The sequence below is a fragment of the Protopterus annectens genome, chromosome 13.part0 (assembly GCF_019279795.1).
Source record: "Protopterus annectens isolate FY-2018-M chromosome 13.part0, PAN1.0, whole genome shotgun sequence".
NCBI lineage: Eukaryota > Metazoa > Chordata > Ceratodontiformes > Protopteridae > Protopterus > Protopterus annectens.
In genome coordinates this window covers 860,837,084-860,853,276 of record NC_056747.1, presented here as the reverse complement: position 1 = coordinate 860,853,276, position 16,193 = coordinate 860,837,084, and the positions used below count along the sequence as shown (strand labels likewise).

Below are 16,193 nucleotides of genomic sequence, written 5' to 3'. Positions count from 1 at the left end.
GAAGGTATTCATAGAATGCGTTTATAAAGGATTCTGCGGTCTGGGCCGTATTTTCCACAGGCCCGGGGGCTTTGAAGGATTCCACCTCAGTTTTGAGGAGTGTGAAATTTGCTTTAGAGAAGTTTTTCACTGTGATTTTCAGGGCAGGGGGTGGAGTCAGGATGTGAATATCCAGTGAGATCTTTCTGATTTTACCAGTGAGGGATACACTTCTGGTCTGGAGCATAGAGTCCCCTTGTTGGTGATGATCAGGTCCAGTATGTTTTCCCCTCTTGTGGGAGTGGTAACAATTTGTTCCATAGCATTTCAGTTTATAAATTCTAGTAACCTTTGGGCTAGTGTGTTGGAGCTAGAGTAATACTCCCAATCTATGTTTGGGTAGTTGAAGTCACCCAATATAATGGTGTTTGGAGAGACTTTCATATTTTCCAGTGTTCTCAGGAAGGCCGAGTGGGGTTCCTGGGTTTGGGAGGGTGGTCTGTAGCAGGCTATAAACTGGAAGGCAGTTTTACCCACTGTTAGTTGCACAGGGATAGTCTCTGATGCTTCGTGCTGTACCACCAACCTGGAGGTGTGGGTATCTTTGACGAATATTGATACTCCTCCTCCTTTTGTGGTTCGGTCCAAGTTTTGGGGCCAAAAAACATGGTATGAGGTATAACCTGGTAGTGCTGGGGTGCTCTCGGGAGCCTTGAACCAGGTTTCTGTTACTGCACAGATATCGATGTTCTCCATGCTAAGGAGAGTTTTGAGTGCGTGCATCTTGAGGTTTGGACTTCTGGCGTTGAGTAGCATTACTCTTAGTTTTTTATCCCTTGTGATACCTATGGAGGTTGGTTTGTCTTTTGAGCCTTGCCTAAAAAAGGCACTATGGGGGTAGCAAGAGCCTTTGCCAATATCCGAAAGCCTAGGGGTGACAGGTGCAAGCCATCCCTAGCGAAGCATCGTGGCTTGTCGAGCATGTCATCCCAGGCTGACAGGCATTGGATCCCCTTTGAATGACACCAATACTTAAGCCAATTGTTGAAATTGATCATCTTGTCTTCATATTGTGGCATCATTCTTGGTGAGGGTAAGATGCTACTCAAGGTCAGGGTCATACCGGACTGCGCTACATGCTCAGAGAGCTCCTCTGTCTCTTTTCATGTAGTCCAGGGAGGTACGTCTCAGGTCATTCACACCAGCATGGACAATGACTGAGTCATATTTGTACTTGCCTTGGAGTGACCTGAGTGCTTGTGTTATGTGGCGGATCCTAGCGCCCGACAGGCAGCTCACTGTGACCTTCTCCTTGTTCAGCCTGGTGAGCGGGACGTCAGTGTGCCTGACGATAGTCACCTATTACAAGTGTATCAGGTGTGTTGTTTAGCCTTAAGGGCTGTGACTGTTTGGCACACTGGCTTTTTGAGCTGTGTGTTGCATGTGTTTTGTTTTGGGGTAGCGGTTGCTTGGGTGTCTGCTATGGAGGTCTGTGCTGCTTAGGCAGATTTTTATTTAGAGCCTCCGAGTATGTTTTTGTGTGTTTATGTGTTTGGTTTGCTGTCGTGGTAGGTCTATGTGAGACTGGAATTGTAGTGAGAGTGGTTTCCTTCTCCTCCTGACTGGTTTCGCCAGTACTGAGTTGAGAGAGCTTTGTCTCCAGTATGGCTATATTGTTGCATCATGTGTTGGAATTTGTTGGGAGGAGGAGAGGGTTGTCTGTGTACATGAGGCAGTTGTAACATTGCCTCAAGATTCCCAGATTCTCCAGCTGGACCGGAGAGGAGATTGACAACTGACCTTTGGACATGCTAGAATAGTATTGGGAATTCCTTTATAATTTTAAAAAAAGGGCCAATGGGGAACAAGGTACTCAAGGGGAGTTTGTGATGGTGTAGTGCCTTTAATTTTTTAGTGCTGACTTATGTAATTGCTTTAGTGAGCAAGTGCCAGGTATCTTAAATGCAATGTGTTACAGGTAACTTAAATGCAAAAACGACAAACAGTAACTTTCTTTCAAGTGAAATAAGTATAGTAAGTAATGCAGATATCACTAGGGATCCACAGAAGCGCTGAAAAGCCGCGTTTTAGGTGGAATTAGCATTTCAGGGAAATAACAAGCAAACAAGCATACAAACAAAGCTAGATTCAGCAGGCCTGGATCTAGTCTATGCTACAGCAAGCAAGGTGTACCAATTTCAGTAAGAAACAGTTCAAATATGCAGGTACTATAAGCCTTTAACCAGAAATTCCCAGCTCAGAAGGGCAGAGTCCAGCCTGTCCTCCGACAAGAGTGCAGACCACGAACCTTCTTAATGTAAAATAACTGGCCTGAAGCCCAAGTGCTTAAACCAGAATTAATACACTTTTAGAATAACAGACACTGAGCCCTCAATCAGCAGTTCCCAACTTAGAAGGATGTAAGCTACCTGTCCTGCCACCAGAGTGCAGGCCACAAACCTTCCTAATGTAAAACAACTGGTCTGAAGCCCAAGTGCTTAATCCAAAAGACTTAGAATGATAGCTACACTTTAATCAAGTTACTACCAAGCAGTAATAAATACAATTGAATACTTTAAAGAATGCCTGGATTAGTGCTCAAGTTATACAAACAAAGCTAGATTCAGCAGGCCTGGATCTAGTCTATGCTACAGCAAACAAGGTGTACCAATTTCAGTAAGAAGCAGTTCAAATATGCAGGCACTATAAGCCTTTAACCAGAAATTCCCAGCTCAGAAGGGCAGAGTCCAGCCTCTCCTTCCACAAGAGTGCAGACCACGAACCCTTTTAATGTAAAATAACTGGCCTGAAGCCCAAGTGCTTAACCCAGAATTAATACACTTTTAGAATAACAGACACTGAGCCCTCAGTCAGCAGTTCTCAACTTAGAAGGATGTAAGCTACCTGTTCTGCCACTACAGTGCAGATCACAAACCTTCTTAATGTAAACAACTGGCCTGAAGCCCAAGTGCTTAAACCAGAATTAATATACTTTTAGAATAAGACACTGAGCCCTCAGTCAGCAGTTCCCAACTTAGAAGGATGTAAGCTACCTGTCCTGCCACCACAGTGCAGGCCACAAACCTTCCTAATGTAAAACAACTGGTCTGAAGCCCAAGTGCCTGTTTACTTCCAGGGTGCCCGCCTGGGAAACATCAGGTGTTTGTTGTTGTCAGTCTTTGGTATTGTCGTCTCGACATTCTGAACGTTGGTGTTCTGGACTTTGCAAGGGAGAGACATTTTTAATTATATATATAGGTAATGTAGATAGATAGCTATATAGATAGATAGATATATATGGTTTCCCTTTGGAACTAGAAATCCTAAAACCTCAAAATTCATATGATCGAGACCATACGATCGAAGTTTTCTAACTTCAAAATTCTGAATGGAGATCTGCATACAGCGTGGAACAGGAGATTTCCCTTTTCCTTGCCGTAGTGTAATCTCGGAGTTGTTATATTTAAATAGTGGGGAGTGAGGGGTGCAGGGGGCTTGCTCCCCTTGCAGAAACATTCAAAAACTTGTTTTTTTTTTTTTTTTTTTTTTTTTTTTTTATGTTGGATTTATTTTGGAATGTGGACATTCTGAAACATCAGCCATATGGTCTCGATCATATGAAATACGATGTTTCTGAAATTCGGGATTTCAAAGTGAATCCATATATATATATATGTGTATATGTATATATATATATATATATATATATATATATATATATATATATATATATACTTTTGTTTGTGTGTGTATTTTTCTGTGAATGTGTAAATATTTACATTTATGCATATATACATATATTTATTGTGTTGTATCAAAATTGTACGCAACCTCTGTAGTCGTAGTCTTGTCATATACTGTTGTAGTATAACAAAAATGGTTTCATGCACATATATGTGTGTATACATATATATATATATATATATATATATATATATATATATATATATAGATACATGTATATATATGTGTGTATATATATATATAGATATATATATATATATATATATATATATATATATATATATATATATATATATATATATAGCTCCACTTTGTAATTTTGAAATTCCACAATTTTGAAGCTCAGAATATCGAAGTTGTGGAATCTTGAAATGGAAAAAACATCTGAAACAATAAAACATCACAGATCACATTTTTGAAGGGGGGCCAAGGCCCCCTGCACCCCTTATATGGAAGACTGCACCACCCACACCACCTGCAACTTAAATATACCAGCTCCGTGACCGCACTGCAAAGAAGAGAAAGGTAAAGTTTCTGTTCCACACTGTACGGCAATCTCCATTGACATGTTTTGAGATTCCACAACTTTGATGTTCTGAGCTTCGGTATTTATAACTTCGAAGTTGTGGAATTTCGTAATTACAAAGTGGAGATATATATATATATATATATATATATATATATATTTTTTAGGTGGGAATATATTGTTTAAATTTTTACATTTGTGTATTTATTCACTGTGTTCTATCAAAATAGTTTCATCATATATTGCTGTCGTGTAATAAAAAAGTCTATCAACATTTTTCTTGAATTTGTGCTCCAAGTGGTTCTTAACTTGAATAACCTTGTTCGTAAAATTAAGTAAATCAGTAAATAACCCCTGAAGATTGGTTGTGCTAAGTTTTTAAAACTTGTTTGACTCTTTTACATACCAAGTGAAATACCCCTGTGGAGGCAGCGATGCGGGCACCCGTGGAGATCTTTTGTCTCAAAAAGTGCAGCTCTTTTGCTAGGGAGGCCCCTTTAGTGCTAGGAGCATGTGGTGATGTCCAATTGGGTCAGGCCTAGGCTGCCAGGGGGAAGCCCACCTTACTGGAACACGAGACCGAAAGCCCTGAGGAGGAAACAGTTGAAAAAAACAGTGGAAACAAAGCTGTAACCCCCTGATGCCAAGATAGCCTTGTGGGTTAGTGGTTCCTCTCAGTGGGCTAGTGGTCACAGTCGCCGGTGCTACAGAAATCTCAGCAAAAATCTCAGTAAAACCTCCATCCCTGGTGTTTGGGTGGGCAGGCCACTGGTACAGGCAAAATCAGGCTAAATCAACACGTAGATGGAGACACTGCTGATGAGACAAAGAAGACGCAGATCGAATCCCGTCTACTTGAGAGATTCGATCTGTGTCTTCTTTGTCTCGTCTGCATTGTCTTCGTCTAAGTGTTAATTTAGCCTGATTTTGCCTGTACCATTGGCCTGCCCACCCAAACACCAGGGATGGAGGTTTTACTGAAATTTTTGCTGAGATTTTTGTAGCACCAGCGACTGTGACCACTGGCCCACTGAGAGGAGCCACTAACCCACAAGGCTATCTTGGCATCTGGGAGTTACAACTTTGTTTCCACTGTTTTTTTCAACTGTTTCCTCCTCAGGGTTTCAGTCTCACATTCCAGTAAGGTGGGCTTCCCCCTGGCAGCCTAGGCGTGACTCAACTGGATGTCACCACACGCTCCTAGCATTAAGGGGGCCTTCCTAGCATAAGAGCTGCACTTTTTGAGACAAAAAATCTCCACGGGTGCCCGCATCGCTGCCTCCACACAGGTATTTCACTTGGCATTTTTCCCTCCCTGCCGGGAGGCCTTTACCCCTCCACCTTTCAGCTACCTCACCCAGCCTGACTCATTCACATAGAAAAAAATTAAGGAAGAGAGGATTTTGTTTGCTGTAGTAATTTTATTTGTAATTCCTTCTAGGATCTCACAAGAGAAGCCTGAGTCTTGGAGATAAAGAGATAAATCACACTGTTCATCCTCCTCCTCAAGAGCAAGGTTTTAGAGACCGATCCAACACCTTGAATGAGAGACCAGCTCTACCAGTCATAAGGGACAGATACAAAGATTTGACAGGAGAGGTTGAGGTAAAGAAAATATTTTGAAGATTTTTTCACCAGGACTGTAATAATCCTTGTACTGCTTCTGACTGATATTCTTATGGAACTTGCAGAACTTTTGCTTTCCTGTCCGATTAGCCTTTGGCTGTTGCTCTTTTTAGTACACTATTCCCATTTATTCCCTTCTCTGTTTCTGATAATCAGGTTAGTGTTGTAACGGCTCCCTCCTCAGGGAGGTGTCTTTATTTTCCCCCCTTGCAGTTATTGATTTTCAGGGATAGGGGAGGCACATAGTCATTGTGATGTGCCAGTCATCACGTTTGGTCAAGATTTTGTTTAGCATGCTCATAGGTTAATACTGATTTTCAGAGGAGAGAGCCATTAAAAAGGTTAACCATGTTATCCATATAATACATATATTTTTGTATATAAGCTTCAGAATAATTCATTGTGTTAGATCTGATGAAGCGTGCAGTCTAGCACGCGAAAGCGCTCATCTCTTTTATCCTCAATAAACCTGTGTTTTATCGAGATTTTGGTGTGTTTCGTGGAAGACTCAACAATTTATCTATCTGCAATTTATCCATATAATAATAATAATGATGATGATAAGGGTAGACTTGGACTAGTTCCCCGTAGACAGAAGATCATTAGTGTTAATGTCTGCCATGAATCTATGGTTACCCACCCATTCATTAAGGTTTACTTTAACCCTTTTCCTGCAGGTTGCAGACTGGTGTGGCACTGCATGTTTTTGTCACTTGTGTTTCCATAGAGTTTTTCATTTTAATGCACATTTTTTTTAATTTTTTAGAATTGGCATGAAACCAGTTCTTAAATGAGAAAAAAATGCATATTTTGAAGTACATCTGCAAGGTAATTATTTGGTTAGTACAGTAACTGCAGTGGGAACTTTAACCTGACTTCTGTTCCGCAGATGCAGTAATACGACATGGGCTGCCAACTCATGTCTTATTACTATACAGCCTAAGCACCTGGTATCAGGTGACCTTGACAACGATTGCAGTGCTGTCAATCTGTAGTCATGTGACTAGAGACTACCAGGAAGTTCAGATGGAAGGATAATCAGGGGCATTTTTTTCATGCATGTATGTCTTTTATTTTACATTTTGGCAGGAAACCAGATAGAACCTTGGGCAGTTGTACTAGCAAGAACTAGCAGTAACAGACTATACATTTTTTTTAACTTTTTTTTTTTTTTCATTTTTGGACCATGATAGATGTGGGGTAGGGTTGTGTCACAGCAGTCTGAAGTACATTTCCTAGGCTGTATATTTAACCGCTTTTGACAATCACAAGTACTTCCCAGACTTGGTTATCTTTTTGGAGTAGGCAGTCAGTGAATGAAAGCAAAAGGCAGTTGGAATGATCACAATTAATTGATTGTTGTTTTGGCTTGGTGGGGTGGGAATGGGGGCAGTGCATATTGTTTAAAAGCTCCAGTATGAAATATCTGTGCTGTGATCATTTTTTTTCCTGTCAGAAAACCAAATAGATCTGTGGAAAGTAGTAATAGTGCACACTGCTATAAGCATTGTATACCTTTTTCATTTAATTGTTGTAGTAGTTTATATGAGGAGGTGGGATGCTGTATAGGAGCAAGTGGAAATGCATTGCTGTGGCTGTTATTTCAGCACTTTTGGAAATCACACTTGAGAGGATAATTATTAATATGTTTTATTTGGGGAGACAATACCTGTCAAAGAACAGTGCAGTGATTGTACTTGTATGATTCCTTGTCATTAGAATTTCATGTTCCAGAGACTTCCCATGCTGTGGAGCAAACTACCCATTCATGTCAAGCAAAGCTCCTCATTGGCCCTCTTTAAGAATAATCTTGATGACTGGATGAGAAATACAAAATTCACCTTGTGGATCACTTCTGCAGCATTGCTTTACAGGGGCACAGGAAAATCATTTTCTTGGGTGGCGAAAGCCAGGGAACCTTTTGGCTAGGCTTATATAGGCCCCAGGACCGATAGTCTAGTGCCTACCTATGAACCTGTGTACCCTCAAATGGCACATTCTACTTTGGACCAGTATGTGTATCTTTTGTGCCAAGGTATCTTATTAGTAGTCCTTGAATTTTTTTTTTTGTATTATGAATCGTCTTTGGGGAAATGACATAAATTTCTCTTTATAAACAACTTGTAAATCCAGTATTTCAAAGGCCTTTTGGTATCAGGATCAGGTGCAGTGTTTGGTTTATACCTGTGACTCTGACCTGTAGACAAAAGGCCAAGTAAAACTAATGTCTTTAATGTGTGTACTAAATTCTAATCATGTCAGAACTAAAATTCCTATATATTTCACAAAAAAAAAAATTATTTCACTTGTAACATGCTGTGACTACTGTGCTTTAAAGCAGCTGAGGTTTTGAACTCAAATTCAGAGGTGTGCAGCAGTGGCAGAATGACAGCAGTTTTTTAACACTTTTCTTGAATTATCTATTTTATTTATTTATTTACATTTGTTTGCCGGGTAATGTCCAACTGGGCTGGTAGCCCGTTTTCAGTGGAGATCCAGGGAGAAAAGCTCCACAAATACAGTACAATTTAAACAACACACTTTAAACAATAAAGAATTTACAATATTAGGATTTGAATTATGACTTTGGAAACATACATTTATATAAAAGAAAACAAATCTTATTAACATGTTCCCATTTGCAAATATTATACATCACATTTACACTTCTATATGATTATCATCAGTGCAACATTATATAAATTGTTCACTTCCTGGTTCCCTTAAACCACCCTTCTCCAAAACATTTTTCAGCATGTATTGTTCCCACAGTTTCCATTTTTCTATGCAGTTTTTTCTTATTGTTTTCGAAAGATCCCACTTCCAGTTGTTTTATTTATGTTACAATATTCAGTACTTCAAATACATTTGGTTTAGAACTTGAGTTCCATTTGCTAGTATTTGCCTTTTTTTACAGCCCCCATAATTAAACTTAACAATGCTTTAATATGTCTAGGAAATTCAGAACCTGTATCATAGCTCAGAAAATCATTTTCTTAGTTACATCCATTTGCTCACCCAGTATTTCTGGCAGAGTACTCTGTGGGGAATTTTTAAAGTCTGCCAACTCATTATACTCCCAAAACATGTGTTCCCAGTTACCCTTTTCTTCCCGTCACACTGTCAACATTTGCCAACTACCTGAGGAAATTTTCTTAGAGTCTGCTTGGGGTATAAAAATACCCATGCAAACAGTTCCAAACAAAAATCATAAATCTTCTAGACTTTGTTGCATATTTGGGAGCCATACATATGTCCTCCAATTGTTTCCTTGTAAATTGCTTATCCAGTCTCTCTTCCCAATCTTTTCTAACCTCCTCTGATTAATTCCTGTAGTTATCATGTAATATTTTATATGCCATACTAATTATCCCTTTTAACAGCAGCTTCTGTTCTAAATTCAACCAACAACTCTACCAGAGCAGGTCATTCACTTAGACTTCCCCTATCCCTATCTCTTTTCCTATACCTGCAGTCCAGATGTCTTCTTAACCTCTTCCCATTCTATTACCTTTATTCTGTAGCTATTTGCTCATAATACCTTGATTCCTTTGCCAGTTTTCTTCAGTAAGTTCCAGCCCCCTCCTCTTTACCCCTAATTGCAGTCATCCCTGTCTGCAAAATCTCTTTTCTCCCTTCTTATGTTGGCTTAGTTATTAGAGTACTTTCTGTTACTTTATGAATATAATATTCTGTATGGCTATTGTTATTCTCCTTAATGATCTGCATAAAAAAACTCTCTCCCCTTATTTCTTGAACCCCCCCCCCCGCCATCATCCCTTTCCACTTTGAATTATGGATTTCTGCTGGTGCTATATATGAGTCTTAATTGTGCAGCTCTAAAATATCCCTTCAAATCATGTAATCCTAAACCTCCTGGTTCTATTAGAAGGATCAACTTATCCCTTGCCCTGTTCCCCTCTAACATAAATTCCTTGAACTGTTTATTATCTATAACTTCTCCTCTAGTTGATGGAAATATGCCTGACCTGTCTGACCTGTATGTAAAACTAAAGGGATTAAAAACTTTTTCACTGCTTGTATTTTGATGTCCACATCTATAAACAAGAGTTTCCAGTTTCTCAGTTTTCTTATCTTCTATTTAGTCTATTCCCACATATCCTTAGCTGCAGTAACTGAATCTTTTTTAATCCATACTCCTAAATACTTTATTTTATCGTGTCCCCATAAATATGGTTATTACTGAAGCTATTCGTGTGTGGTTACATAGTTTACAGCTATAACGTTTGTTGTATCTTCATTAATCTTATATTCCAAAAAGACTTGAAACTGTCTCAGAATGTTCCACAACACATTAATGTACGTAGTATAGCTAACAAAACCCGCAACTTACATGCTCTACTATCCCACTACTCCCCAGATATAATTATTTTAATACAAACATGGCTAGAACCACACATTAGCAACAGTGAAATCAGCCCCCCAGGTTACAGTATCCTAAGAAAAGACAGCATAGACAAAAAAGGAGATGGTATAGCCATCCTATATAAAGACCACCTAACAATAGAACACCTGCATGCCCTCCCCCCAGACCTAGCAAATACTGAACTAATTATAGCCAAACTAGCCATCAACTCCAAAAAACACCTTAACATAATAGGTGGATACATCCCATCAGGTAACAACATTCCTACTCTGGAAAACCTATTACAACGGTGTACTATATCCCTCCCTCAGGAAACTATCTTAATGGAAGACTTCAACATAGACTGGCTTCTATGTTCCCCCCAAACCCCATTATGCACATCAACCTTTACAGCTATACCCAAATGATATCAGCCCCTACCAGGACCGATAAAACCACTAAACATGAATCCATGCTAGACTGGATACTAGTTAGCTCTCCCCACCTATCAACCCGCTCAGGTAGCCTCCCTCATAATCTAAGCGACCACTGCCCAACATTTCCCTTAAGAAATCGAAATCAAGTATCTCATCCAACCACTTTCCCCACAATCAGATGCAAAAAACAATTTAACCCAGATAAGTTAATCTCTGTTCTGGAAAACTGTAACTGGGAACATCTCAAACAACTGCCATTAGACAAGGCAGTACTATCCTTCAATAGCACCATCCTCGAAATTCTTAATACCCACACTCCAACTAGAAATATCCATGTAAAATCCAAGTATGCACCCTGGTTAACCAAAGGTACTACAGCAGTACTCAAAGACAGGGACAAGGCCTGGTTGCAGTTCCATAAGAACAAAACCAGCAGCAATAAATAACTCTTCCTGGAACTCAGAAATAAAGCTGAGAAACTAATTAAAGCCGCTAAAACTAACTACTATGATAACATCAAAATTAAACACCAGAATAACCCACAAAAATTCTGGGCAGCTGTAAACAACCTCTTACAACCAGGTAAAAATACCACACCGATACCTAATATGTCTGACAGCTTTGAAAGCATTACCAGCCAGTTAAACAGCTATTTTACAGAATCCATTCAATCCCTGGCAAACAACTTAATTAACTCTACAACTACCACCCTAGTAGGAAACACCAGTACCTCCCCAAAAAATAACAATAACCTCTTCAAAATAAAACCAGACCCTACCCACCACATCAAAAAGCTACTAAGAAAACTAAAACCAACTACCTTAGCTGCCAATAAACTCCCTGCAGATTATCTAAAACTAGCATCAGAGGCAATCTGCTACCCAATAACCATATTTAACAATAGATCCATCACTGAGTTATATGTTCCAGCTGTCTTGAAAATATCACACATCATACCCCTGCACAAGGGAGGTAGCTCCTGTGAACTAACTAATTATCGCCCCATTGACATCCCCTCCTCTCTGTCTAAAATCCTGGAAAGAGTCATTCACAACTTATGGATTACCTATTATAACACAACCTCCTGTCACACAGTCAGCATGTTTTTTGCCCTGCCCATAGCATATCAACAGCCCTTCTATCCTTCACAAATGCTATTAATCACCTCAGAAACACCTCTCAGATCATATCAGCAGTATTCCTTGACCTGTCAAAAGCATTTGACATGGTCAATCACCCCAAACTCATAAATGTCCTCTCCTCCCACAACCTTTCCAGCACAGCTATAGCATGCTTCCAAAGCTATTTAATAAATCGACAACAAACTGTCCTTTCACAAAAGTCCCTCTCACCCCTCCTACTGGTCACCTTAGGGGTACTCCAAGGCTCCATCCTTGGACCTCTTCTTTTCTCTCTATTAACTAATCACCTCCACTCTGCCTCCCCCCATGCCAAGATTATACACTATACTGATGACTGCACTCTGATCTACTGTGCTTCTTCCCTTAATGACCTGTAGTCTATCACCCAGAACACCTTCTTATCTGTAGAAACATGGCTAACAAACTCCCAACTTTTATTAAATCCCAATAAAACTAAACTTAGCTTTTCTACCCCACCAGAAACCCTCCCCCCACAAACTTTCAGATCTTCTCTAAGAACAAAACCATAATTACTCCCACCCCCCCATACCAAACTTCTAGGTGTTACTGTCGATGATAATCTGAAATTTGATGTCCACGTAGAACAATACCTCAAAGAAGTACACACAAAACTTGGCCTCCTTTATAGAAATAAACAATATCTAACTACAAAGTCTACAATTGCTAGAACGCGCCTGCTATCTGCACTTCTATACTCATCCCCTATCCTAACAAACCTCTGTAAAACTGTCCTCACCAAGCTAGAAACCTGCTACAACAAAATCACCAGATTTGCAGCAAATGCTCCATATAAATCCCATCACTGTCAATCTCTCAAGCAATTGAACTGGCTAGATCTCCCTGTCTTACTTCAATTTAATCAACTAACCTTAACCCACAAACTCCTCCACCAACCAGAAAAAAATCCAGCCCTTAAAAACCTAGTCCAACCATACCTCTCATCCAGATCCCTCAGTTCAAACACCAATCTACTCCTCCAAGTCACCAAAGTAAAAAACTCAGCAGATTAAGCCCTATTCTCCTACTATATTTCCAAACTCTCTAACAGTCTACCTAACCCACTTATGAATTCCTCCTCACCTAAACATTTTAAAAAACTACTAAAAACCCACCTCACAAACTCCTGGCTATGCACCTGGCACAGCCCAGGTTAAAGCCCTTACCATCCTCCTTACCTACCTCACCTCTTAACATTGATGCTTGCATCAAACTTCCTTTTGATCAACTAATGTTTTATCTTATCTATGCTTCCTTACTTGAATACTTCTTGTTATGAACACAAGTACAACTCCTTGAGATGTTTTATTCACTCATACTAATCATATCTGTTGTAACAGACTTACAAAAACTACCTACTCAGTCTTCTGTATAACTATTTATGACTTAAAAACTAAAAATGCTTTTATGTATTACAAATGCAGCAAATATGTTTTATGTATTTGAAATGTATACAATGATGTTTTTACTCATATATTTGAAACTGTACACTGTACTGTCTACATTGTAATGTATGTATCTTGCATGTATGTATCTTGGAGCTTTTCTCCCCGGGCCTCCACTGAAAAAGGACACATGTCCAGATGGACTGTCTCGGTTAACAAATGTAAAATGAATAAATAAAATAAACACTGAGATGTCCTTTTCTGGTTTTTATCAGGTACAAAAATAATGTCATCTGCAAATAAAGCCAACTTTTCTTGATTAACATACCAATTATATCCTTGATTTTCTCAATCCCTTGTTTTCTTTGCCAGAGGCTCTAGATATAATTCAAGTAACAAAGGGGGAAAGACACCCCTGCATGGTTCCTCTGTTCAGATACAACTTTAGAATGGCAGTCTTATGCATTTTTGTAGTTGAGTACTCTGTTGGTATATTTCATGTTGAAGTATCTATAGATCAGAGCATGTGTATGTACCTTTAAGAAGCATTTCCAGATGTAGCATGTACATATAAATACAGAGCACGTGCAGGCAGCAGTGCCATTTTGAGAGAACAGCCAGAGTGTTAACATGCATGATTGAGGTAGTCAGTTTATTTAAATTTAAGTTACAAAGCATCATTTTTGATGTGTTTGTGTGTAATACAGCTGCTTGAACAGAACTCACAAATGTTCTGTTTTATCCTGACCAGACGAACGACATGGTGTCGGAACTGGGATTAGAAGAATAACTTCTACAAGCTATGAGGTGCAAAATTGAAGGTTAATGCAGACTAAGCAAGTTGAGCAAAACGGGGCTTGGACAAACGAAAGAGGGCCAGAAATTAGCTAAAGGTAAAGAAAACTGCACAAATGATTTATTTGGCCAAGAAAATGAGACAATGCATTTATAAGGCACAAAACACGTTAGTAATCAAACGAGTAGCAAAAAGACATATTATTAAGCAAACAAAAGGCACAAACTGCATTATTAATTAAACAAAATGTTCAAAACCACAATATTCGATAAAACTAGCAAAACTATTCATATGGGGCTGCATAATGAGCATGTTTAAAGTAAAACGGGCACAAGAAAAATATATTGAGCATGATAAGAGATTTAAAAAAGGCATAATGAGTACAATAAAAGGGCAAATTATGCTTAAAGAGCAAGGTGACTGCATGTTTTTTAGTAAAAGACCATGTTTGGACCCAGACTATTATTTCACATTGACCAAAGCCATTCAAAGCATAACTAGAGTTGTTTGAAGTATCTCAGAGTGTGCAAAGTGTTTGCAGAGTGTGTGATTTATTACGGTGCAATTATTTCAAAGAGTTTGCTGTGTACAAAGTGCAGTCAAAATACAGCCATTTCGAAAAGTTTCTTGTAGTGTGTGCATTTGTTCGCAGAAAGCTGCCATTTCAGAGTGTTTCTTACACTGTGTAGAGTTATTTTTCAAAGTACAGCCATTTTGAAAGGTTCTTGTGCTGTGTACAGTTTATTTGCAAAGTGCATTCTTCTCAAAGTGTTTCTTACTCTGAGCTTTTTCTGCCATGTTATGTTTATTCGCAAAGTGCAGTAATTTCAAAGTAATTCTTACACTGATAAGGAGTGGTTTCACAAAGTACAGTGATTTCAGAGTGTTATTGTGCTACAGAGACTTATTCGGCAAAGTGCAGTTATTTCAGAGAGTTTGTTGTAGTACTGGGCATAATTACATGTACTGGCATAAAGATCTGGCGCATATATATATATATATATATATATATATATATATATGTGTGTGTGTATATGTTTGTACATGATTTCAAGCACCTTCACTACTGTGTCTTGAGATGGCAGAGGAATTTCGCAGACCAGGCCCACTTTTGTTTGATCATAATATAGCAGAGAACTGTAGAGTATTTGAGCAGGAATACGATATTTTCATACAAGCAGCTTTTTCTGACAAAGATGCTTGTATAAGGGCATTCATTTTGCTTAATTTAGCTGGGTCAGAAGCTATTGAAAGAGAACGTTCATTTGTATGCACCAGAAGTATATGAAGGAAAGGGGGCAGACCATCATGTTGTGGTACCGGCTGAATCAAGGGAAGATCCTGAGTGCTTAAAATGTAAATTTAGAGAAATGTGCAACCCCTAGGCAAATGTTACATTAGAGAGGCACTTATTTTACACAAGAGACTAAAAGCTAGGTGAGACTTTTGCAGCTTATATCACTGATTTGAGAAACAAAGCTAAAACATGCAGATTTGGTCACTTGAAAGATGAGTTAATAAAGGACGGGCTTGTGTGTGTGGTGTTAATAGTGCTGCAGTGAGAAAGATTTCACTTTGTGACAGTGATTTAACAATAAGCAAAGCCATAGAGATTTGTCAAATCCATGAGCTTCACAGGAAGACACACAAGTATGCTTACAAATGATAAAAGCATGGTTTCAGCAGCCTCTAGAGCAAACATAGACAGCAAACAACATGTGGCAGGGAGAAGCAGGCCTAAGCACATGGCAGCTGCAACCCCTTCAGGCTCCCCTGGGAGACCTGATTGCTTTCTAGCAAGATCCAAGACTAGCTAAGTAAAAAGCGCATGCTCAGTGCGGTATGAGTGCGTCAGCAAAACCCAAGTCAAGTCTTATTGTTAACTGTTGTCATTGTGGTGCCAACCATGAGTCTAAAAGAGAGAAGTGCTTAGCATTTGGTCAGCAATGCCACAAGTGTAAAAAATGGAACCATTTTCTAAAGTTTTGTAAATCAAGCAAGCCTCATTCAGCTGTTAAGAAAGGTCACTCAAAAAAGCAAGTTGATCATGTAGAAAGCTGCAACCCTACTTTCTATGTAGATGGTGCATTAGTGGTTGGTGAAAAGGTTAATGCAGTAGGTTTGTTGACAAAGAATAAAGTATTTTGTACTGTCCTGATCAATGGTAGACCCAC

General features: G+C 39.1%; 1 protein-coding gene across 1 annotated transcript in view; it reads left to right on the top strand.

The window, feature by feature from the left end:
* The window catches only part of SYNRG (synergin gamma), a gene marked incomplete in the record, with an annotated part of 2,786,306 nt that overhangs the window by 2,259,663 nt on the left and 510,450 nt on the right, over positions 1–16,193 (top strand). The window contains 1 exon segment of the mRNA XM_044054902.1: positions 5,691–5,854. Coding sequence (XP_043910837.1) covers positions 5,691–5,854 — 164 coding nt within the window.